General features: G+C 33.2%; 1 protein-coding gene across 5 annotated transcripts in view; it reads right to left on the bottom strand.

The window, feature by feature from the left end:
• drongo (Arf GTPase activating protein drongo) overlaps positions 1-27,782 on the bottom strand; it is a 111,096-nt gene that overhangs the window by 58,014 nt on the left and 25,300 nt on the right. The window contains exon 2 of one of the 5 annotated variants that reach the window (XM_070106345.1): positions 7,585-7,679. The exons of 3 other annotated variants lie outside the window; for them this stretch is intronic. In XM_070106345.1, the coding sequence (XP_069962446.1) occupies positions 7,585-7,619 (35 nt within the window). In that variant the 5' untranslated portion in view covers positions 7,620-7,679. Of the gene's footprint in view, positions 1-1,901; positions 1,921-7,584; positions 7,680-27,782 lie in introns of those variants that run through there. One more of the 5 variants, XM_070106347.1, reaches the window with a different exon arrangement.

Genomic DNA, 27,782 nt, shown 5'->3' with positions numbered 1-27,782 from the left:
TCGCCAATTTTGTGTAAAATTTTCAACGCCCACATAAATGTTGAAGCCTGTAATTCTGTACGTGCGATTAAGTATATTTGCAAGTATAACAATAAAGGAAGTGATCAGACAATCTTCAATTTGCATAATAAAGATGCTGTGCAGGTCCCCAATGAAATACAAAAATACCAAGCGGAAAGATATGTCAGTAGCAACGAAGCCGCGTGGCGGCTTCTTGGTTTTCCACTGCATGAAAGATATCCTACTGTTACACATCTTGCAGTACATTTAGAAAACGGACGGCGTGTTTTTTTTAATGACAATATTTTTCAAGACAGAATTTTGTCTCCCCCTGAGACAACATTGACTGCGTTTTTCAAGCTTTGTCAGAATGATAATTTTGCAAAGGCATTATTGTACTCTGAGGTCCCCCGTTATTATAGATGGAACACCTCCAACACCAAAAAAACAATGGCAACGTCGCATTCAAGTACACCTGTAGAAAATCAACCTGGGGTTAAAGTATCAGATGCTCTTGGTCGTGTCTATACCGTGCACGTTACAAATTTCGAATATTCTTTTGTCTGCGTATGTTATTGCACCATGTTAGAGGTCCAACTAGCTTTGCAGAACTTAAAATTGTTAATGGTCAGAGATGTCAAACATACAGAGAAGCATGTGAGGCACGACGATTGTTAGAAAATGATAATCATTGGGACGAAACTATGGAGGAAGCCGTACAATGTCGATCACCAGATAGAATAAGGAAACTTTACGCTACACTTTTATCTTTTTGCGGTCTTTCTAACCCTCAAATTCTTTGGGATCAGTACATAGAATGCATGGCATGACATGTAAAATATCTTCAACATAAACTTCAGCAAGTACATACAGATATGACTTTCAATGAACATATTTACAACCAAACGCTAATTCTAATTGAAAACAAGGTTTTACAATTGTTGGAAAAAATTAGATGATTTTGGAATGAAAAGTCCTCGAAGAGATAATGAGGATGATTTTAACAATGAAATTGCTCGAAAGCAAAATTATGATTTCATAGCACTGCAGCAACAAGTTGAAGAATTAATCCCTCTGTTACTTCCAGAGCAAGCTCGTGTTTTCCGTCAAGTTTTACATAGAATATAATCCGGCAAAAGTAGAGTCTTCTTTCTCGATGCACCAAGAAGAACAGGAAAAACGTTTTTGCTCAACTTATTATTAATGTACATCAAAAAACAGACAAATAGCAGTTGCAGTAGCTTCTTCGGATATTGCAACAAAGGTTTTAAACGGCGGCCGTACTGCACATTCCGTTTTGAAATTACCATTAAATCTTGCACAGGAAGATTAACCCATCTGTAATTTCAGTAAAAATAGTTCTCGAGGTAGTAATGTAAGCTTTTAGTGTGGGATGAATGTACAGTGTCTCACAAAAAGGCTATAGAATATTTAATGGAGGAATGGTAGTTTTACTGGTTATGTATAACTTTCAAGAGAATTTTGTAATTTAGTAGCAAATGATGTGGATCTCATTGCCAATGTTTTTCCAGAGTTGAAACAAAATTTGAGTAGTGATCAGTGGCTGTGCACAAGAGCAATATTAGCAACAAAAAATTAAGTTGTTAATAGAATCTATAATGACATTTTAAAAGAGGTGGAAGGGGAAATGATGGAATATTTGTCAATGGATACAATTGTGGAATTAAGTACATCATATCCTGTTGAGTTTTTAAATTCACCTGAACTGTCGGGTGTACCATCTCATAAGCTTAAATTGAAACTACCAGTAATGCTTATGCGAAATTTAAATGCTCCTCTGCTATGTAATGGAACACGACTTCGGATAACGAAATTGGGACAGAACATACTTGGCGCTACTATTTTAAGAGTTGTTGGTAAAGGAAAAAGTGTGATCATACCTCGGATTCCAATTATTCCCACTGACCTTCCATTCCAATATAAAAGCGTTCAGTTTCCCACAAGGACAAACATTACAGGTGGCAGGAGTACATTTAGAAAAGTCATGCTTTTCACATGGTCAACTATATGTAGCCTGTTCGCGTGTATCTAATGCCCGGAATCTAGACATATTTGCACCTAACGGAAAAACGTATAATATAGTTTATAAAAATATCCTTGATTAATCATCTATACTGCTTATTTTTAATTGTTACATTTCAAAATTATTTATTTTCGTTATAGTGAAATATATTTTAATCTTTGTTGTATTGCTTCAATAAAGTATATTTTAAAATTCATTGCATTTAGTAAGTTTTTCAAGTAAGTAATCCAAGCCAAGCAATAAAATATATTCTTTATATTGATCCGTTTCTACTATAATGATATCTGATACTTATTTGATGGATTCGATGCGAGCGAAGTCACGGGTAAAAGCTAGTATGATATAGTGATCTGATGTGAACAATTTCTTCGGAGATGACATTGCTGCCTTGAATAATAACTCGTGCTTAATTTCGTGAAGATACCTCGTCAAATGAAATACTTTTTCATACAAACATTTGATTCCGATCGTTCAGTTTGTATGGCAGCTATATGCTATAGTGATCTGATCTGAACAATTTTTTCGGAGATAATATTGTTGGCTTAAATTCAAAAATTTTGATATTAGTTACATGGGTGCGAGGTAAAATTTTATCCATTTTAAGCACAAAGATACCTTGTCATAAGTAAAACATGCTCTCTCATTTTCATATGAGATCTGTAGGAAGTATTGATCCAATTCAACCCGTTTTTTCACACAAAAACAAATAAAATGTTACGAACCGAATTTCGTTGAAATCGGGTAAGTAGATCCCAAGATATGGGTTTTCATATGAAGTCATTTCATAATAGAGAGAGAGTTAAAATTTTATGTCTCTGGCGTGTTAGTGCTTGATTTGTCGCGCTTTCAGTAGTTTTTAACAGTACCGTTATATGGGGAGTGGGCGAGGTTGTCACTCGATTTCACTCATTTCAACACTGCATCTGCAATAACAACCGTCTTACGGTACCAAAAAACATGTGTACCAAGTTTCATAAAGATATATCCATTTTTACTCAAGTTACAGCTTGCACAGATGGACAGACGGACGGACGAACAGACAATCACCCGAATTTCAACTCGTCTCTTCATCCTGATCATTTATCTTATTAACTTATACTGAATTTAGTTTTATTAATATACAAGGTGCGTTCTAAAGTAAACAGTAAAAAAGTAACAAAGTAAACTCTAGTGACGTCGTCTTTATGTCGTTAGAATCTGCTATGTAGTGCGTTAGAATCTGCTATCCTTTATCGACTTCCAGTAAAAATTTCATGACATCACATCTATTGAAAGTCAAGTTATTGCGTTGTAAGTGTCAGTATGTTTTTGTCATCGGTGCGAAAATGAGCTTCGAACAAAGAGCCAACATTAAATTTTGTTTTAAAATTGGTAAAACTTTTCCCGAAACGTTTCAATTGATGAAACACGTTTATGGCGATGATTGCCCATTTCGTAGCTGAGTGCACGAGTGGTTTCAACGTTTTCAAAATGGTCGTGAGGACATAAATGAGAAATGAGCCGAAACCCAAAAAATCGCGCCTGGAGAAGTCAAAAGTGAAGACAATGCTGATTTGTTTTTAAGATTCCAAGGGTATTGTCCACAAAGAATTTGTTCCACCCAGCAAAACGTTAATGCGGTATTCTACCTTGGAGTTTTGAAGCGTTTAGTGTGCCATATTCGACGTGTTCGGCCCGAATATCACGAAGCTGGAAGTTGGCGTTTGTTGCACGATAATGCGCCGTCTCATCGATCGACGCTTGTGGCCGTGCGGCTTCTACCTTTTCGGAAAAATGCATTTGCCGATGAAAGGAAAGCGTAATGCAGACGTGAAGGCCATTCAAAAGGCTTGCACCGGTATACTGGCGCACGATACCGGGCAACGAGCTAAAACACTCGTTCGACATGCTTTTGGACCGTGCAAAAAGCTGTATTAAAGCAGAAGGAGACTTTTTTGAATAAAATTAATTGATTTTGCCGATAAAACCATTTGTTCTGTCTTTTTTTTAAAAGTCCTGTTTACTGTGGAACGCACCTTGTATTTTAATCGCGTCAAGGAAAATTATATTAAAACATCTTCAACTAAGATGTATGTTTGTGATATAAACTTAACGGAAGAGGCACAATTTAATGTGTTGAGTTGATGTGGAAGATGTCAACCAGAGGATTGAAATTTATATATTAAGCACATGAGGTTTAGACCAAGGCCTAGGCCAATTATATTCATATTCAGTTTTCAAGGAAACTTATCCATTTATTGTAGTTTCAGTAAAATATCACACATTTAGACCAACCTGTACGGTTTGAAGTCAGGTGAAAAGTTGGGTGCCAAGTAGCATATGTAGCAAGTTCCATCAAGGTATATAAATTTTTACTCAAGTTATCGCTTGCACGGACAGACGGGCAGACAGTCACTCGGAATTCAACTCGTCTCGTTATCCTGATAACTTATATATGTATGTATATGTAGCCCTATATCTAAATCGATTATTTTTGGGTGATACAAAGAATCATTAGGTGAAAAAAACTATTATACTATGTAGCAATACGTTGCTAGAGTATAAAAAGTATAATATATTATATAACGACAATGTGTACTAAAACGTATGATTTAATAAGGTAGGAAAATTCAAAAAATAAAATGCTTTGATTCCAATAATATTTAAATGTATGGTATATGGACGGGTATTTTCGGTAACTATTAAATGCATTACGAAGCATTGCTACCAACAAATTAACAGGGTTTTAGAAACCTTACCTTGACAGACCATGTCAACGTCCACATTAAGGGCTGAGCCAAAAGTTATTCCTCTAAAATCATATTAGTTCACATGCATACGAGTACAATAACATTTAATTGACAGCCGCAACTAGAAAAATAAGGTTGTCTTACATTCATAATTGATTTAAATTAAGTTAAGTGCACTTTCTCGCACTCAAGCAAATCAAAAGCAACCATTCCTTCGGCGAAATTAGCGATAACGCGTTCACCTATTGACTCTGGCGGAAAAATTCAAGGAAAAGATGAACGTAAAACTAAAGTAGCCTCATATGTATAAATATACACTACCAATATGTGATACAATTAAAAACAAAATTCCACTGATTATATATTAGAAAATAAAAAAGGGATTTTAAAATGACTTATAGAAAATTATATTTTTTAATTAACATCATAATGATGTCAATACATTTACTATATAAACTAACCTGTACCAATTATAAAACGATTAATAGTATACTCGTGTTATTTGATTTAGGTATTCAATTCAGTCCATAATTGAACTAAATTATTTTGAATTTATATATATTGAACTAGTATGAAACTGATATAATTCTGACCAAAATCTGTCAATTGACATCTTAAAGAACAAGTCAAGTATAGTCTTAATTGAAACAAGAAAAAACATTAACTTCGGTTGCACCGAAGCTATAATAGCCTTCACAAATACATAAGCTCCTTACAAGAACTTGATTTCGATCGTTCAATTTGTATGGCAGCTATATGTTATAGTAATCTGATCTGAACAATTTCTGCGGAGAATAATTTGTTGCCTCGTGCCAAATTTCGTGAAGGTACCTCGTCAAATAAAAAAAAATTCCATGCATGCACTTTACTCCGATCGTTCAGTTAATAGACCAACTATATGCTTTAGTCATTCGATCTGAATAATTTCTTCGGAGATTGCATTGCTGCCTTAGAAAATAACTCATGTCAAATTTCGTGAAGATACCTCGTCAAATTTTATACTTTTCCATTCAAGCACTTGATTCCGATTGTTCAGTTTGTATGCCAGCTATATGCTATTGTGGTCCGATATGGGCCGTTCCGACAAATGAGAAGTTTCTTGGTGAGAAAAGGACAGGTTCAGAATTCCAGATCGATAGCTTGAAAACTGAGGGACTAGTTTGTATATATACAGACAGACGGACAGATGGTTAAATCAACTCAACTCGTCATGCTGATCATTTATATATATGTTTTATAGGGTCTCCGACGTTTCCTTCGGGGTGTTACAAACTTCATGGCAAACTTAATATACCTTGTTCAGGGTATAAAAAGACAGTTGGTAGACTATGTAGCTGAGCACATACCGGTGGTGGTGTCGTTTTTATACTCTCGCAACCTGATGCTACAGAATATAATAGTTTTGTTCACCTAACGGTTATTTGTATCACCTAAAACTAATCGAGTTAGATATAGGGTGATATATATATAAATGATCAAGATGAAGAGACGAGTTGAAATCCGGGTGACTGTCTGTCCGTCCGTGCAAGCTCTAACTTGAGTAAAAATTGAGATATCTTTATGAAACTTGGTAGACATGTTTCTTGGTACCGTGAGACGGTTTGTATTGCAGATGGGCGTAATCGGACCACTGCCACGCCCACAAAACGCCATTAATCAAAAACAAATAAATTGCCATAACTAAGCTCCGCAGTAAGATACAAGCCTATTATTTGGTACACAAGATCACATTAGGGAGGGGCATCTGCAGTTTAAACTTTTTTTTTTAAAGTGGGCGTGGTCCCGCCTCTAATAGGTTTAATGTGCATATCTCCCAAACCGCTAATGCTAAAATAACAAAATTCACTGGAAGCAAATGTTTTTAGCACTTCTATTGACGGTGTGAAAATTGACACGCCAGAGACATTAAATTTTATCTCTGGGATGGTGTGAGATGACTTTATAGGAACCGCGTTCAAAATTAGACATTGGGCGTGCACAACCCACTTTTAGGTGAAAACCCATATCTTGAGATCTGCTTAACCAATTACAACAAAATTCGGTACATAACGTTATTTTCATATTTCTATATTATAGTGCGAAAATGGGCGAAATCGGACTACAACCACGCCTATTTCCCATATAACACCATTTTCAATTCCATCTGATTCTTTCAGCAACAATGATTATATCGGGGTAAAACTTTGCGTGAATAATACGTTTAAAGTATGCCACCTTGTGACCAAAAATTGTCTAAATCGAACCAAAACTGTTTAAGCCCCTAAGTACTAAATATGTGGACCCCAGTGCCTATAGTTGACCTTCTACCGAAAATATCAGCCAACCCACAAAGAAATCTCAAACGAGTATTAAATTATTAATAAACATTTGACTTTGCGAGAGTATAAAATGTTCGGTTACATCCGAACTTAGCCCTTCCTTACTTGTTACAAGATGATTTCACGCATCAGTCATCACAGTGGCGCATGGATCCATTGAAGTGAATGACTCGCCATGTTAAACACCGTGTTTAACTTTTAACTTAAGACTCTCTACGAGTAATTTGACTTTATAAATAAATGTGTGATAAGGCAGTTTTTCCTTCGCCTTCGAGGGGGGAGTTAGCCACGCAATAGCGGAATTGTGCATTGAACTTTCCTGATCGGTAACAACAGAATAGATACGAGTATTTTTTAATTACCTTGATAATTAATATACTAATAATTAAGTGACTAATTTATATTTTAAAATTTCACATTAAAACGTTTACCTGAATAAATTAGTCATTAAATGCTTCTTGATGTTCGAAATTGCTTAATAATAAAAACTCACGTTTGGTTACCATTTGAAACTCCTATAAATGACATAAAAAACTAGGCATGCGCTGGTTGATCTTCCAAACGTTGTATTGAGGAGTTTAATGGAACCTATTTGAATAAATAATAATTTTGAAAGATAATATGATGTGCATTTTATTGTATATCCATAAAGTTCGGTTATTTTTAAAATACACCTTTTATGTACAATAAATTGTCAAATTTTTTGTGGATACATAAGAACATATATAACTCAGAACTTTTTTTGCAACCATACTACAAATATCAATTCAAGAACATTTTTATTAAAAACCTCTGATTTGCACAATATACACAATTTAATCTTCATTGTAAAATAAAGGCAAACGTCATAGTCAGATGAAATGAACAAAATTTCAAACGATGTAACCTTCATTTGGCCACAACTGTATGCAAATAGTTGCTGTTTGCGGATTAGTATGCACTAAAGTACTTATATAGGAAGTACGTTTCCTTAAGCAACACTTAAATTGTAAACATAGACACTAAATGATATTCCTCTATGAACATCTCGTGCTATAAACTTGAATATATTCATTCATGGGTCTTCTTCAATGGACAAATGCAAATGCTCGTGTGTGTATGTAAATAGATTATCGGTCTGTATATATACTTAAATATATCAAGCTCAAAGCAAAAGTTTTTATTTTTATGTAATCTATTGTACACACATTCATTCATATGCGTCTATGCGAGTTCAATACCTTTGTAAATGGAGTTCAATGCAATATCACCAATTTGAATCCGTCTTTCCTTATGTCGAGATGGAGAGCCACAAATATTGATTTGCTTTAAGTGTACTTGGTTTTTGGCTATCTATGTATATTTGCGTAAAAGATAAGTATGCACTTATGCCATGATTCTGATTTCAATACTTGATTAAATTATATAAACAAATGCTGTTACGCTGATCCACAAGAGATCGGCATCTTTGCGAATGGAAAACGTGAGCGGCCACAAGCTATTAAAGCATACAATTAAAAGCACTTAAAGGAATGAGACGCAAATTAATATTTATATTACTATTCCAAGTAAAGAATACATAAACTGTATATATATATATGTATTATATATACATATGTATTTATGTATACAAAATACTTCACGTTTAAAAGTCAAATCACTTAATTACTGTTTTCCCAGTATAGCTAAGTCAACAATAAGTTTACATAAATTTATTATTCAATACAAAGTTACTGATCTACTGATATTGCATTTCTATTTGCCTTGTCTTATTTGCTTGGCATCTTTTGTTTTGATTGACAATTTTATATTCATAAGCAAATGAATAAGTTACACAAAAATGGGGAAACCTATTAAAAATGGTGAAATATAAGGATTTTTTAATTTTTTATTTTATTAAATTAAATATATAATGTGTATTTACCCAAGCATAATTATTAATAAAAAAACAGATATGCTCTCGAAGCAATTTTGCCGACAAAAATGTCTTTACCAATTATGATGTCATTGATACTTCACAAAATATTAACACATTTCAAATTTGTTTATATACAAGAAAAGAGATTTCCCCTAAATTTGTGCTATTTACAATTGCTTTGACCAATAAACTCGACCGAAGAGGCTAAATCAAATAAATGTTATAACTATTGAGTTGATTTGGAAAACGTCAACCAGATGATTGGAATTCATTATATTAGGGATATGAGGTTTAGACCAAGGTATACATTCTAATTCGGCGCCATACAACATAATTTTTAAGAAAACTTGTTCATTTAGATTATTTAAAATATATATTCAACAACCTGAACGGTTTAAAATCAGGTGGAAAGACGGAAGTCATTATATGAGGTATATTAGGGTCATTGATTGACATATTCGACATAAAATTTATTAGAAAAACAAAAATCATTATATGCAGTATATGGAAGTTGGGGGTAGTATTCAGGGGTGTTGTAGGATCTGATAGTTGTCAGAATCAGAATTGAAACCGATAAAAAAATGTAGTAGGTGTCATAAATTCAGATAGTATTGGTTTGGCGTCGAAACAGAAATTGTATCGGTTTTGGGTGTCACGAAAACCAATTTTATCGGTTTTGTTTTCAGAGACAAAGCAAGAGGATAGTCGCTAACAGATTTGAAATGTGTAATTAGCAACCAAATGCGTCTTTACAATAAAGCATAAAAGCATAAAATAAACATACAAGTAAATGCAAACCAAATTTCACATGCGACTTCCCAGGTGGATTATTGTGATTTTTTAATTTAAATAAAAATAAAAATAGCGGCACTCATTGTAAATTTTAGTTCTTTATTCGGTACTTCAAATTTATCGAATTTATCATTTCCAAGTTTTGTCAATTCGGACAACTACGCAAATCTGTCTTCGATTCCACAACAGCCCTGATTGATTCGATTTTATGTATTGTTTGCCAATGACGAGTGTGAAATTACATTAGAAATTTCCAAAAACCTCACACAATTTACTTAAAAACATTGCGTATTAGTAACAACTAAGTAAGGTTATTTTATGTCATACATATTATTAATTATTTATTATAACAAAGTTAACGTATTTTGAAACAATTGTTATGTTCCTTATATTGTGTGATATTATGATATTAACACACAAGTAAAAGATACGACTAAACAATTTTATATCAAATTTATTTATTAAAAATATAAAGAAATGTAAGATTATTCCAAATCTGTATGTTCACAAATTCTACTATGCGGACATAATAATTAAAAAATACATATTACATACATTATTTAATACATAAAATTGGCATTAGTAGTTCAATTGATTATTTTTTATACCGGCACAGATGTCGGAAACTAGGTGCACCGCGTATCGATGGATGTGCCGCGCGTTCAGTGAGAACAATGGGAGGGGAGGACAAAAAATTCAATATCTACGGAATAGCATAAATGAACAAACTTGTATTTGCAGATTATTAAACATGAACGTTTTCAGCGTTGTTTTACATATTTTAGCGTGACAAACGCATGAAAATAAAATTGGCGATTTAGCGTAATTCCACTTGACTTGGTTTAAATACATTTATTTTACGAAATGTATACAAATACGATTTTTATTTATTCAAATTTAAGAACTTGTTATATAGATTTACACTAATATCGAGTAATACTCATTTGATTTTCTAATTATCAATCAATTATTTCATCATAAACTACTTATACAAAAATCTTTTAAAAGCATATCTGATTGATTTGTAAAAACTTTATATGGCGTAAACAATGATCTTGTGTATTGCTAAAACAAATATTATCCATTATATATACACACATTCGTCCTCATATTTTTCTGATCTACTCGAATATTTCTTCATAATTGGCATGTGTCAAAAAATGTACAAAAGTATCTCTCATATCTGAAAAAATAATACGTGTGCTGAACACTTAGGCCAATCTACATAAACACGTACAAGTATTTACCAAGCCAAAAAACATTAATTATTCACAAAATTTAATTATTATTTGTTTACGTCTAGGAAACTTCTTAAATTGAAATCACACACTATTTACATTTTAAATAACTGAAATCAATAAACGATAATTTGCTTAAAATCAGTAAATAACATGTAAGGAAGTTTTCGGAGTAAGGAAGCCCGGAAATTTTTATTGTATATATATTTTATTATATGAATTTCAATTATATATTTTTTAAAAAATTTTAAATTGCAGATCCCCCTCCCTAATTTGATCCTGTATACCAAATAACAGTCTTGTATCTTATTGTGGAGCTTACTTATGACAATTTATTTGTTTTTGATGAATGGCGTTTTGTGGGCGTGGCAGTGGTCCGATTACGCCCGTCTGCAATAGAAACATGTGTACCAAGTTTCATAAAGATATCTCCATTTTTACTCAATTTACAGCTTGCGCAGACAGACGGACGGACAGTCACCCGGATTTCAACTCGTCATTTCATCCTGATCATTTATATATATACCTATAACTCTATACAAACAACCGTTAGGTGAACAAAACTATTATACTCAGTAGCAACAAGTTGCGAGAGTATAAAAACATTTATATGGAGTAAGGTCAGCCGAATGTTTCAAACTCAAGAATACATTTATATGGGGCTAAAGCAAGTTTTCGCCTGATACACTGAAATTAGAAAAACACTAGCACATTAGCCGATATACATATATGGTATAAAATCAACTGGAAGTTCGAAAATCTTTATATCAGGTAAATGGGGGCTAAGGGAAGTATTGATTCGATTCAACCCATTTTTGACACAAAGGTATATTATTATCAAAAAACATGCAAATTTTTATCCCGATATATTAATTAGAGCTTGATTTGTATACTGGAAAATGAAAAAATCAGATGGAATATATAATTGTGTTATTTGTTCGGTTCGGAGATATGTGATTTACTTAAATGTGGGCGGTGCCACGCTCGTTGTCCAATTTTGACACCTGATCCTATGAAGCGCTTTTGTGTCATCTCGGATATAAAATTTAGTGTCTCTGACGCATTTCGTTATTGATTGTTATCGCAGTTTTTAACAAAACCGTTATATGCATAACTATTTTCGCTTTAATTAAAAAAACATTGGAAAGTTACAACATTCCTTTAAAAGATTACCGTGAACAGGGCTACGAAATGGTAGTAATATGAGCGGTAAATATGAAGAAGCGCAAAATCACATCCAACGGAAAATTAAGTATGCAGGTCTTTCGCCCTGTGGTGCCCACACGCTAAATTTGGATGGATTCAACTTGGCTGAACGCCATCCTTGAGCAATGTTTCAATATTTTCAGTAATATCTTACAACATTGGGAAATTCTGAAATCCAAAATACCCAATTCACTTCACTGTCTTCCTCATACAAAGTGATCTGCCAGAATCGATTCCGTCAAGCCATTTGCGAAAAATCTTCACGGATTGATAAACAGCGCAGAAACTCGTCGGAACGTTGAAAGAATTTTAAATAAATGAGCAAATTTGAGTACGTTTTTATGGCCTCCATATGGTTTAAAATCATTCAGTCAATCAATGACTGAAACTTAATTCTTCAAGAGATGAATGCCACCATCGACGCTGAAGTTAGAAATATACACTAGGTAGAAAAAGTCTTCGCTCACTGGGTACAAAATCTTTTGAACTAAAATAAAAGTTTGACTAATTGACCAATTAAAAAAATTTTTTTTTGTGTTATCAAATCACATCTTTTCACTTAAAAAAAACGTTTTGTCATGGAATGTATTAATTTTCTCGTATCTTGAGCTGACATTTAACTCCATTCGTCTAATATAACGGTCTTGAACATTTCTTTGCTGGTAATCGTATGTGTGCGAATTCTGCGCTCCAATAAAGCCCATAAATGCTCAATTGGATTGAGGTCAGGTGATTGTGAAGGTGAATGTAGCTGTTTTGTAGCATTATAAAGAAGCCAACGGCGAACAAGTTCCGCTGTATGCTTAGGGTCATTGTCCTGTTGGAAACAAAACACGTTTGGCAATCCTAATTTGTCGTTTTAAAATATTTAAATAAACAAATTTATTCATTAAATTTTCGATAAACTCAATACCACCAACTCCACTTGCTGCCATACACCCCCTCAATTGAACTCCACCCCCACCATGCTTTACGGTTGAAGTAAGATTTCGCGATTCAAAGGCCGTACAAGTTTTTCGCCACACCATCTGTCTTCCCTTTTTCCAAATATGCTATATTTTTTCTTATCCGCTTCATACGGTTTTTTTTTTAAAGAAATAAATGGCTTTTTGCGTGCCACTACTGGATGACGTATCGCACTGATGACTCCGTTCTGCTGACAACTCGTCCAATTTCACGAAAGCTTTTACCGTCCTCTAATTTTAATATTATTTTGCCCTCATCAACACTTATTTCTTTGCCTTTTGCACTCATTTCGATTAAAGCTGAATAATTCGAAAAATTTACTCACATTTTCCTTCGATTATCTAAACCTGTATTATTGACACGTCCAAAAAATTATCAGCTCTTAAACGCGTAGAAACTACAAAAAACTAATGTAATAAGCAGTGAGCGGATACTTTTTCTGCTTATTCTCCATTAGTATGCGCATCTGATATTCTGAAAAGAACTTCAAAAATGCATATATTTATACTCTCGCAACCTGTTGCTACAGAGTATAATAGTTTTGTTCACCTAACGGTTGTTTGTATCACCTTAAACTAATCGAGTTAGATATAGGGTTATATATATATAAATGATCAGGATGAAGAGACGAGTTGAAATCCGGGTGACTGTCTGTCCGTCCGTCCGTCCGTCCGTCCGTGCAAGCTCTAACTTTAGTAAAAATTGAGATATCTTTAAGAAACTTGGTAGACATGTTTCTTGGTACCGTGAGACGGTTGGTATTGCAGATGGGCGTAATCGGACCACTGCCACGCCCACAAAACGCCATTAATCAAAAACAAATAACTTGCCATAACTAAGCTCCGCAATAAGATACAAGATTGTTATTTGGTACACAGGATCACATTAGAAAGGGGCATCTGCACTTTTTTTTAAAAAGTGGGCGTGGTCCCGCCTCTAATAGGTTTAATGTGCATATCTCCTAAACTGCTAATGCTATATTAACAAAATTCACTAGAAGCAAATGTTTTTAGCACTTCTATTGACGGTGTGAAAATAGTTGAAATCGGGTGGCAACTCCGCCCACTCCCCATATAACGGTACTGTTAAAAACTACTAAAAGCGCGATAAATCAAGCACTAAACACGCCAGAGACATTAAATTTTATCTCTGAGATGGTACAAGATGACTTTATAGGAACCGCGTTCAAAATTAGACAGTGGGCGTGGCACAGCCCACTTTTAGGTGAAAACCCATATCTTGAGATCTGCTTAACCGATTTCAACCAAATTCGGAGCGTAACGTTCTTTTCATGTTTCTATGTCGGAATCGGACTACAACCACGCTTACTTCCCATGTAACACCATTCCATCTGATTCTTTCACTTTCCACTATGCAAATCAGGTAACAATGATTATATCAGGGTAAAACTTTGCGTGAATAATGCAATTAAAGTATGCCACCTTGCGGCCAAAAATTGTCTAAATCGAACTAAAACTGTTCAACCCCCTAAGTACTAAATATGTGGACCCCAGTGCCTATAGTTGACCTTCTACCGAAAATATCAGTCAATCCACAAAGAAATCTCAAACGAGTATACCATTTGGCTTTGCGAGAGTATAAAATGTTCGGTTACATCCGAACTTAGCCCTTCCTTACTTGTTTATTAATATTATTATTGAAACACATTCCACGGATTGGTGAGCGGAGACTTTTTCTACCTAGTGTATAAAGCTTGCTTGTGGATTTGTAATTTCTGCGCGATCAGAGAAAAGCAATTTATAATTAATGCAAAATTATGGCAGAGAACTTAGAACATTTCGAAACAATTTTATCATCAGCATGAAACAAAAACACAGAAACGACCTACATGAAGAAGTGGATGTAAATAGCAGTAAAGAAAAAATTTAATTCTAACGAAATCGTTCTAATTTCTATGACAGTTCCATGATATGAAATAAGATGAACTCAACGCTCCTGCAAAAAATTTTGGCAAAAAAGTTCCGTTGATGTATAAGTTGTCCAATGAAGCTATTCACTTCAAACACGTTTACGATGCATATTTTGATAACCTTCTATCATACAACTTATTGAATATTCGAAAATTAGGAAGACTTTTCCCAAATATTTGCATCGCTTGGATAATATTTTAAACTTTACCAGTTTCTGTTTCAAATATGGAATTAAAAAATCGTTTAGTGCTTGAGCAGGGATCAAACATTTTTATCGATCATGCTCGTCATTGGGCTACACTGTGCCTAGACTATTACCGACGCATTCGCTGTCGCCAAAGCTCGAAAAGCTCACTTCTAAGTTCCAAAATATTGAAGATTGAGGGATTTTAAACAGTAACAGTAGGTTTCAAAAGAACCGCTTTATCATTAGTTATGTAAAGGGTGTTTTTTTAGAGGTATAGAACTTTAAATTGCAATAAAACAACGATGGATTAATTGATTGACATGAAAGAATATCTTGTGGCATTACATTTTAAATATGATTTCTGGCATGCGACCGCCACGGCTAGCTCGGATGTAGTCCAATCTGGACTGACTTTTTCCAACATTTGTGGCCGTATGTCGGCAATAACACGGCGAAAGTTGTCTTCCAAATGGTTAAACGTTTGTGGCTTATGCGCATAGACCAATGACTTTTCATAACCCCACAGAAAGTAGTCTAGCGGTATTAAATCACAAGATCTTGGAGGCCAATTCACAGGTCCAAAACGTGAAATTAGGCGGTCATCAAATTTGTCTTTCAATAAATCGATTTTCATGGTTGTTCAATTCAAGAATGAAAAAGTTAGTAATCATGACTCTATACCGATCACCATTGACTGTAACGTTCTGGCCATCATCGTTTTTGAAGAAGTACGGACCAATGATTCCACCAGCCCATAAAGCGCACCAAACAGTCAGTTTTTCTGGATGTAACGGTGTTTTCTTTGTTGACGTAGCCATTCAACCAGAACTGCGCTTCATCGCATCATATTATAAAAAAACGACGTAGTTTGCGATACGTATTCCGCACAGAACCATTATTTTCGAAATAAAATTGCACTATTTGCAAGCGTTGTTCAGGCGTGAGTCTATTCATGATGAATTGCCAAACCAAACTGAGAATAAATCACTGCTGCTGTTAAATCAGTCGCCATCTTGAACAGTAATGCCAACTTAAAGTTCTATACCTCAAAAAAACACCCGATATATCGATAAAGAAAGGTTTGAATGAGTTGATTCAGTTTTGCTATCGTTATATCTATATATTCCAGTATAATCTGAAAAAATATTTTTTACTGAAAGTCTATGTATGAACTGATTTATACATTATTGATTTTCAAAATCGTACAAAACAAATTTGTTCTACCCAACATCAACAAGAAACAAATTTGATAAAGATGTGATGACAGCATAAATCATTACGTCGTATTTGAGTTATTCTTGGAAAACATTGAAGTAGTAATGGGAAGACAGTTAATAAAATTTATAAAGTATTAGATAAGTTCCTGTAAGGAGGAAACCTGCACCTTTTTATCCCTGAGCCCGATTTTACACTCGGCGGCCCTCTACATACTTGGATAATGATTTGCGTTATTTTTACAACCCTTATGTCGAATATGTCTATCAGTTTGTGAGTTTTATATTTATAAATCTGCTTGAAAATAAGTTCTCGAGTATACCTGAGCAATGTCAAAGGTTAATAAAATTAATGTATAACTCCTAATGGCACTTATCGGTATGAGAGTCTTTATAGCAATCAAACTCAGTTTTCAATGCATTCCGCTCACTACCAACAATAGTAGAAAAAGTACCGTTAGAAAAAAAATAGTTTCTATAGAATTTATACAGTTTATTTTTAGAACACGAACACATTTTTCAGTATTTGATAGATATATAATGTCTTTATAGCAATTAAACAAAGTATATTTTAGTACCTTAATTCATGTACATATGCAAAAATGCGCTTTGTAAAGAAAATCTGTATAAAGGTACTAACTTAAGTGGCGCTAACAGTAAAGTGCCTACATTCGACTGACTCATAGCCACAACAGCTGCAGTCAAGTGTCTGTCATCCGCTCTGTGTTCTGAAAATGCCTCTAGTGAGGATTACGCAGTAAAACTTTAAGTGTGCGTTACCTTTGAGAGACTTCAATTTAAAAGATACACAGCTTAATATAGGAGACTAAAATATATCCAAAGCGTAGGTATCTATCTGAACTTGGTTACGGTATATGATATCAGTTGCATAAGTTTGTAATTTTCCTATGCTTACCTCTGTTAAAAGGGCTCGCTCATATTAATTCGTATGTGTATAAGGAGATTTTCATGCGCACGTTGGCTTAATGACTTTACGTAAACCAACGAAGTTTTCTTGTAATTAAATATGCAGTACCCGAGAAGAGCACATAGAAAGAAATAACTTACATTCGTAGGCACATAAAGGATAATTAAACTTATAGTTGCGAAGAAAACACTTACCTGTAAAGAGAAAAAAATGGTTAATAGTAAAAAAATTTTGTTGAGCTTAATAACATTCATATTTCATTAAACAATAATACTAAAAGCTAGTTTCATTTATATATTCATAAAAGAATATGAGATCAAAATAAATGAATATATTTCTTACTATGTTTTATCCTTCATTTCATTACACATTTTGAAATCGATCACTTTCATAGGGTATTTTTATTGATAATTGGAATATTACAATATATAATTTGAGTTAGTCCAATCGTTAGAAGTGATATCAAGCAATTTTTCAATACTCAAAACTACAGATAAATTACAAAACTATTATTTTTAATTTTTTGAGAGAGCCCATGATCTCATAGTTAGGGCTGGTAACGCTGAAATCAAACGCTATTGAACAAAAAACTGGCAAAACTGTGAGTTGCCACTAATAGCAGTTTATTTTCAATGAAGTGGATTTTGTTGTAAGAGAATACATAATGTACTACTAAAAAAATTAAAAAATATTTTAAATCTAATTTTTTTTGGTTTTTAAAACGATTTTCGAAACATAGATTTACTTTTAACGTTATATTTTGGTTAGCATTTTATGGTCTCTACTCTTGAAAATGTTCTACTTTGTACTCTTTTATTCGATCAAAACTGAAATCAACTGGCTTCATAAGGAAAACTGTATGGAGTTTTTACAGACGGTTTTCATTCGGTTTGTCTTCCGATTAAGTTTGCACTTTTGATACGATTATTTTTCACGTGTAAATAAAGATGCATATCCGACAGATATGATACCTAGATCTTTTTTGCGAAAAAATTTACAAGCGTCTTAGCTACAATAAAATATAAGCGTGTGAGAAAACATCAATGTTTTTTGTTCATTTGTAGTTTTTTCCCAATCGGGATTTAAAATCACGGGATCAGCTCCGTTTAAAAACCACTTAGCTATGGGGCTCCTTTGACCGGTAGTTACCCGTAAGCTAGTGGCAAAATGTATGCGCAGTGAAGTTTTCCTTACAGTCATTTAACAAATAGCTACTGGAAAACAGATATCTTTTAAAAAATCAAACACAGGTGGTGTTTCATTTTAGTGTTAGTGTTTGAAGAGATTTTACAGATGGTTGGAAAATTTATCTTGAACACTTATTCGGGAACCAACCTGGTTTAATCAAATAAATATTTGTAGTTTGTGTTGCAATTTTCTTACATTTTCTTTTTTACCGAGTATAGTTTTCGAGATTTGCTTTAGTTAATGGGAGAACGGAATTAAGGAAAAACTAAAGCTCAAAGTATTATTAAGATATTGGATAATGGGTACTAAAATTCAATACAGAACTCAAGTTTTTTATGTTAAACTTGCAGGGTATAATGATATTTGTATATATAGGGTATTAACCAACAGATCTTGAAATTTTCGAAATCTTCAGCAGCAAAATAGAAATGAAGAATATTCAAAAATGTCAAAATAGTCCTTGCGATATACTACAGTTATCTCTGTACTTTAATGATGACCATATGGGACATATACATAAGTACATATTTATATATATGATAGTCATACTAATATTCTATGTAATAGTTCAAAGGTGCAGTAGTGGGACAAAATTCATATGATAATACCGAAGTTTTGATATAGGCCACGGCGAGTTTTTAGGTTGACAACAGTCACAGTTGTTGTTATCTTTAGTGAAAACATATAATTAAGCTAAAATCTTAATTAGTTTAACCTCAATATGAAATATCATTTATTGTTTTAAGAAAAAAAAAAATTAAGTTATTTAAAAGTATAATAATTACTGTGTCATGTGCTTAACATAGTATACGTACGAGTGTGCTTATAGCCAGAATAGCGCTCAACTAATAAATCATCACTCTATGCATATTTGTGTCACCAAGTAAAATCAGAATATTCGTATTTATGCCAATCAGCATATTTTATCTGCGAAGCCAATAGCTTTTGCAGCAACATGCTAGAAATAATATTATGGCAATAACTTTAAAAACGAGTTGGGTTAGAGTGAAATCATTTAATAAAATACACAATAAAGAAACCACCGCGCAAAGAATGAGGACAAAGGGCTTTGGTTGGTAACTAACTTTTAGAGCCATTGAAATACGTATATACGTATATATGTATGTATGTATATAGAAAATGTGTGATATATTGCAGTATATGTGGGCGTCCATTAGCACAAATAAATAGGAACTGTGGCGTCAAATCCCGTTGGTGGCAAATCTGTAGGCGCCGTAACATTTTCGCAATATTAGAAATACACACAAACATATTTACACTGTGTTACAAGCTTAAAATATAATTTTATTGTTAGTAGTAGCAGATTGGACGTAAAATGTGATTGCTATGATGGAAACTTGGTATGAAAATGTGTTATTTGCGAAATATGTATGTATCAATGTAGACTTTTATGTGTGTGATTTTCTTTTTAAGCTGGTTAAGAAATAACTGTAAATATATATGAAAATAAATTTCTAAATGATTACGACTCATTTATTATTTATTTAGTATAAGCAAGTATAAGCAATACCTTTTTATATGTGGTACAGACAGACAGACTTTAAACAGAGTTGAGGGAAATAAATTGCATGACGTTAAGTCGATTACAAAATTATACTTATTTGTAGTATAAAACTTGATATATACAAAAATAAGAAATTCGATAAATGCAAAAATAAAATGCCATTTACAAGAGATAATACACCGAAGCTTAGAAACTCGCTGACAAAATATTTTTTTTGGAATAAAAAAATTGGAGTGGCTACCTCCACATGACAGCTGACGGTAAATCAATAGAAATTAATTTTTATCTATTATAGTATTTTACTACTTTCTGTATCCCTATTTTAAACATACGAACGTGAATAATTATATTTATTTGATAAGGACTTAAAGAATCTCTAAGGGGAGTACTGCCACAATTGTCACTAACGGGTTCAAGTAATTATTAATTAGTCACAACTAATGCTTCTACCGTCGGTTTCGTGGAATATTCGCGAAAATTGAATTCTTCTCATAGAAAGGAGTCAGCTGATTGCTCTCTTACAACGCAGAGTTACCAGTCTCGATATTTTGTAATATACTCATACCTCGCCATACGGCCGCTCATTATACAGCGTTTCGCTATAATGGCCTTCTTGAATTATGGCACATTTTCGATACGGTCTAAAATGTTTCGCTATAACGGCCAAACATTTTTTTATCGATGTGAGCACGACAGTAAACATATCCAGTGAGAACTCTGTAACCTTATACTTTAAGAATTTATTTTTATCCTTTCATTGACAAAGAATGAGCATCCTCTTAGAAAACGATCCTGACGTCGAACGTAGAGCTATAGTTTCTCGAGGAATTAACACAGCATTAGCAGTTATAAATCTCTTAAAAACGAAATAGACAAGAGGACAAGACAAACAACGTAGGACAATTTTTTTCAGGTCCATCCTTATCAGCAAAAAATTATGATGACTGTATTCTGCTGCTTACCATTTGTTCATCATCTTCAGATTTAAATGATTAAAAAAAATTAATTATGTAATACATACATATTCACTTTTGTTTATAGATTGTTGGATTTTGGGGTCCGATATTTTTTTATGTATAAATATATATACTTGTTATGTATGTATTTTTGATTTAATGGAAATGAAAAGATAAGAATGACTTTTGAATAATAAATCATGTTACATATTTAACAAATTTGAAACCGATCTCATTGAATTTGCATGAATTTGTATTAAAATAATTGATTCCTTATACGGCTTTTCGCTTTACAGCCTAGTTTCGTGGAACGTATCTAGGCCGTTAAGCAAGGTATGAGTCTAATTAAGAAAATTAACTAGAATATATTTGCAATATTCTTAAACTAACTCAAAATCGCAGTCGAATACAAATATTTATACAAGGTGCGTTCCAAAGTAAACAGTAAAAAAGTAACAAAGTAAACTCTAGTGACGTCATCTATATGTCGACTAGTGCGTTAGAATTTGCTATCCTTTATCGACTTCCAGCAAAAATTTCATGAAATTACATCTATTGGAAGTGAAGTTATTGCGTTTTAAGTGTCAGTATGTTTTTGTCATCGGTGCGAAAATGAGCTTCGAACAAAGAGCCAACATTAAATTTTGTTTTAAAATTGATAAAACTTTTACCGAAACGTTTTAATTAATAAAACCAGTTTATGGCGATGATTGCCTATCCCGTAGCAGAGTGCACGAGTGGTTTCAACGTTTTCAAAGTGGTCGTGTGGACATAAATGAGAAATGAATGCCGAAACCCAAAAAATCGCCCCTGGAGAAGTCAAAAGTGAAGACAATGCTGATTTGTTTTTATGATTCCAAGGGTATTGTCCTTAAAGAATTTGTTCCACCGGCCATAACGTTAATGCGGTATTCTACCTTGGAGTTTTGAAGCGTTTGGTGTGCCATATTCGACGTGTTCGGCCCGAATATCACGAAGCTGGAAGTTGGCGTTTGTTGCACGATAATGCGCCGTCTCATCGATCGACGCTTGTGGCCGATTATTTGACCAAAAATCAGATTTTAACAATCAACCACTCCCCGTATTCACCTGATATGACACCGTGCGACTTCTACCTTTTCGGAAAAATGCATTTGCCGATGAAAGGAAAGCGTTATGCAGACGTGGAGGCCATTCAAAAGGCTTGCACCGGCATACTGGCGGCCATACCGGGCAACGAGCTAAAACACTCGACATGCTTTTGGACCGTGCAAAAAGCTGTATTAAAGCAGAAGGAGACTATTTTGAATAAAATTAATTGATTTTGCCGATAAAACCATTTGTTCTGTCTTTTTTTTAAGTCCTGTTTACTTTAGAACGCACCTTGTAAATAACATAGGTAAAAATGAACAATGAAAACAAAAGAGAACAACAGACTTTGGCATTGCGGGCGTAACTTTTGACAAATTTCGTTTGATCACGGTCACTAACTGAAACATAACCCAAAGCACCAGTGGAAAACAATTATGCTTGCTTGGATATTGAGAATATATATTAAATTTAAAAAATATAAATATAAGAATTAATATTAAAATTATAAATTGCGACTAGTTTCTTTCTATTCCTATTGCAGTAAAATGGGAAGTCCTTAAAAGTTTAAGAATGGATAGTTCTCTTTCGTACACTTCCTCGCATAAAAGGATTCAGTTAGTCATAGGACAGTATGATCAAAATAAAGATATCAAAGTGGGAAAGTATCCTCCTCATTTGATCTAGGATAGAACCGAAACCAAACATGGAATTGGCGCTTTTTGGCTAGTTATGCTTTTTTATACCCTGAACAAAATATATTAAGTTTGCCACAAATATTGTATTACCCTGAAGGAAACGTCGGGGACCCTGTAAAATATAGATACAAATGATGAGCTTATTCGACTTTGCCATATCCGTGTGTCAGTTTTTGAGATATCGATCTGACATTTTATTTTACGAAATTTGGCACAGATTATTGCCCAAGGCAACGGTACAATCTTCGAACAAATTTTTCAAAAATAGTTCCATGTTTTCTTAATGGGAAAAAACATCGTAGATGCAAAGCATAAGCTTAATAAGTGTCATGACAAATGTGGCTCAGAATCTCTCTTAAATTTGACTTCTATTTAATAAAGGCCACAACATAAAGGACACAATCTCAGAAAACATCGTGAAAATTCGTGATTTTGTTGGGTGACCATAAAATGAAATTAGGTGAGTTAGTTTTTGTTGTTGAAGCGCCAGAAAACATCCCTTAAATAATTTGGAATGTTTGTTACTCGATGAGAGTCGTCTAAAGAGTCCGAAACCACAAAAGTTTGCCGGCAAGGTTGTGGTCAGTATTATTTGGGATTCACATGAAATTATAATATCACTTCTCTTCTATATGAGCATATATAAGTACAAATATATACATAAATACAGATACATTTAGATACAGATAAGTAAATACTTGTGGTAGCTATATCCATACTTTATTCAGTATATGTATACACAAGTACATCATAGTCTTAATTTATTTCTCAGCTTCAATACTTCGGTAAGTGACATGTTAATTATAAAAATGCACTTTGTGCGGTAAAACCGGTTTCACCACTATAGTAGTGCGAAAAATCACGCAAGCTTCAAATTTTAGCTTTGAGCAAGATATTATTCACAAGTTTTTTTTCAACTAATTTTAGAAGATGTTTTAGTTCAGATTTATAAACATTAAGCGGGGTCTACAGTGTTTTGCCTGATGGCATAATCTCGAATTTGTTTGTGTATAACAATACCCTTTGCCTTTCGAATGCATATAGACACACAAACTATACATTTAAGAAAAAATCAGTTCATAACGGATGATTTATTTTGAAATTGGTGCCAATGATTTGCGAAAGAAGCATTGTTTATTTTTGGCAATAGTGTACATAATTTTTCTTTCAGCTACGAAATATATACGAGTATACATAAGTATATACTTGTAAATATATACTATATACATAGAGTATATGCTTTTTTCAATTTTCACTCTCCTATGCCGTACTTATCATTAGTAGCATCAAAGTACGACAATAATAAAACGAAATCCTAAAAAAGAAAAGCAAAAGTCAAATATTTTACCAGAAGCAGCAACAGAAAAGTTCAAGGCAAATAAAAAGTTTAGCACATACCCGTATATAGTTATATGGTATATATATACATATGTACATATATATCTGCGAAGTTGTATGGGTGTGAGTGCCACGTCAAGGAAAACTATGATAAATAAGCGACACACAAAGAAATTATGCAAATAAATCGAAAACAACATTAGCATTAACGTAAGCACTGCAGCCTCGATAGGGCAATGATATTTTTATTACTTTGTCTCTTTTTTTCCATCTGCCTCGTCTTTTGTCGTCACATTGAAAATTTGTACGAAATGAGAAATTCTATTATCAATCAGAGCAACCCGCAGAGATGCAGTAAAATCCCAAGTAATGACATTATTGTGTTGCTATGTGTATATATGTATGTATAGGTATATACATATGTATGTATTTAAGTCAGGCTTTTATTTCGGTCACAAAAACTGAAAACGAAAAGAGCCTACTGCTTGTAGGAACAGCTGAGTGATGTATTGACTTTAAGATGGGTGACAGAATATGTTTCAGGGAGCAAATAAACAGTTTAAAAGTTCTTTAGTTATGTTTATAAATCTACTTAATTTTCTTAACTTAGACTTTATTGATTTTTTGCCATGTGCTTGGATGCATTAATTTTGTTATTCATCTCTTAGTAGGAGAGCTTTTATGACTAGGAATTAGAGTAATCATTTGATAATCACTTTCATCAATTTAATTATGAAAATCGATGCGTCGATGCTTTACGTTTCCTATATGTACACAATTTTGTTTTATTTCACGTCTGATGAGGGTTTTCTAATCAATGGTCATCCCAAAACAAAAGATAGATTTAGATAGACAGCGTAGATTTTCAATCAGTACAAATGTTATTATGTCGGGAAGCTTAGAAATTCCAAAAAAATTTGTTTTCCCTCAAAAACCCACTTAAGGGGTTACATGGGTTTCACGGTTTCAAAAAACCAAAAGATTTTTTATTGTATTATTTAATTCTATAAAACCTCTGGAATATTGTCCTAAGTTCTCAAGTTGATACCAGTATATGTTTTCGAGATACAGCTTTGAAAAGTTGCGCGCTCGAGGTCGGCTATATGGTTACTTAAAACTTTAAACGCGTTTTTTTCGAAACTGTGTTTTCAAAGTCGGTTGTCAAGATTTCTCGTGAACTACTCAACCGATCTTGATTAAATTTTATAGAGGTGTTTGAGATAAAATTTACTCGTACTTGGACGAAGGATTAATTTTTTCAATTACAATTATTTAAAAAAAAAATGTCGAGCAAATTTGACCGAAATTTTTATTTTGTTGGAAAAAGGTCTGCAAAAATTCCAATTTAAACTTTCTTTTCCTTCGCTTAAGCACCAGTCTATGGTCTTAACTAAAACTAAAATATATATATTTTTTTGATCCTGCCAGGAGGTATGCTGACAACGCCGACGCACCTTTTTTTCGAGGGGTCACCGGAAATGACTTACAATGGCGGAGTTTTAATTTCTTTTTTTTTGAAAATCTCAGAAATTTTTCTTTAAATGTGTATATTTAAGACACAAAAAAGTTTGAATTAAATAAATAATTTTTTATATAAAAAAAAAATTATTGAAAATGAGATCTTTTTGTATCCTTAAGCTAACGATCTTTTTGAAATTTCTGCACAATAGTCCATAGAGTCCTTAAGTTTTTAAAAGCAATACCAAATAAATTTATATATTTATTTTTGATAGTGATTTATCGTTCAAACCATTCACAGTGGTAAAACTGGTAAAAAATCTGTAAAACAAAATTTGATACCATTGAAGAAAACGGCTATATCACTTTAACTATGATTTTGCTTTCATTTGTACAATTTTTGACAAGAGAAAAAGGGCGAACAGAGAAATAGCAAATATTTATTTAAATACACATAACTTTAAAAGTTTTGAGTACAGGAATTCTCAACTTAAATGTTTTTAAATATTAAATTCAAAAGTTATTTTTAGTATACCCATAGCAGGGATTGTTTATATACTAAAATAATGGTTTGAAATTTTAAATTTCAGTAAAAAATAGGTAACTTCAAATGAAATTCACAAAATTTGTAAGATGAACAAAAAACTAAAAGTAAATAATCAGTGCTATACATCTAAGCCCTAACAAAATTAGCACCCACATTGTGAATTTGATTCTTTATTGAGAAAAGTGAAGTCAAGTGTTTCAAAACGCAGGAAGCCAAACAATTTTAAAAAGGCTTAACCAAATCGAATGCTTTCTGAAATTAAATTTGAAAATAAATAAAGAGAGAACTGCAAATTGGAATGTCACGCAGGAAACTTGATTACAAGAAGCCACACATAAGACACCTTGTACCTTGGAATAACTTTCGAACATACAAGGTACAATTCAAAAGTTCCAGGACTTTTTAAACAACGCGGCTTCTAGTGGCGCCATCTGTCTGAAATTGTTATCCCTCAATTGTGTATTCTTCAGTGTTATCGTATAAAATTTATATAACAGCTGACTTGTATAACAGCTGAGATATCGCGCTACATGTGACATTACATTTGTAGTGTCGGTCGGTCAACAACTCCCCGTATTCACCTGATATGGCACCCTGCGATTTTTATTTGTTCGGAAAACTACATTTGGTCATGAAAGGAAACCGCTATGCTGACGTTGATGCCATCCAAAAGGCGACGACCGCCATCCTCAACGCTATACCGACAAATGACCTAAAAAAGTCATTCTATAACCTTCTTGAACGTGCAAAACGTTGTATTTAGGCGGAAGGAGACTATTTTGAAGGCGACCAATAAATTTTTCAAAAAAAAACGAATAATATTCGTTTTTTAATAAAAGTCCTGAAACTTTTGAATTGCACCTTGTACATATGTGCGTTTATCATGCATTTCCTGTATGCAGTTATTTTTAATTCATGTTTTTAGAATTATATGTAAATACTATGTGTGTATTTAAATATGCGCAAACATGTGCAGCCGCCTGAGAAGAGAAACTAATTGGAATTTAGCAGCGACAACTCTCGTATTACTAAGAGCCAGTTCATACACAGATTCTTTTGTAACCAAACAGGTTTATTGTGGTATTGCAAGAGTGGTCGGTTTTAAATGAATATATACCATTCGTTCAGAAATTTGAATTCTGTTATCTATTTTTTGTATGTGATATGCAAATATGTTTGCATAGAATAATAGAAATATTTTGAAAAATTGTAAATAAGGAGAAAATTAAGATACTCAAAATTCAATTTAAATTTTTAATAACATACCGCATAACTGCAGGGAGTTTAGTTCAAATATCATTTTATTTAAAACAAGAATTGTAACTAATTCAAGAATATTTTATAATAAACAGAAAAAAATATGAAATAAAAAAAGTATGGGTTTTTAATGCTTAAAGATTAGGAAATTCCTTTTACAAATTTGGCCTTGAAAATATTAGTAGCGGGCATTCAATACATTCTGGTGGATTAGAGAATTCCCGACTTGAGTATTTCTTTGAAACTATTAACCGGGTATTATTCATATTGTTCTACCACATCCATTGTAATTCCTTG

Source organism: Bactrocera oleae, chromosome 3, assembly GCF_042242935.1.
Source record: "Bactrocera oleae isolate idBacOlea1 chromosome 3, idBacOlea1, whole genome shotgun sequence".
NCBI lineage: Eukaryota > Metazoa > Arthropoda > Insecta > Diptera > Tephritidae > Bactrocera > Bactrocera oleae.
Note: the sequence above shows the minus strand (reverse complement) of the source record. Positions and strands in the feature narration are given on the sequence as shown.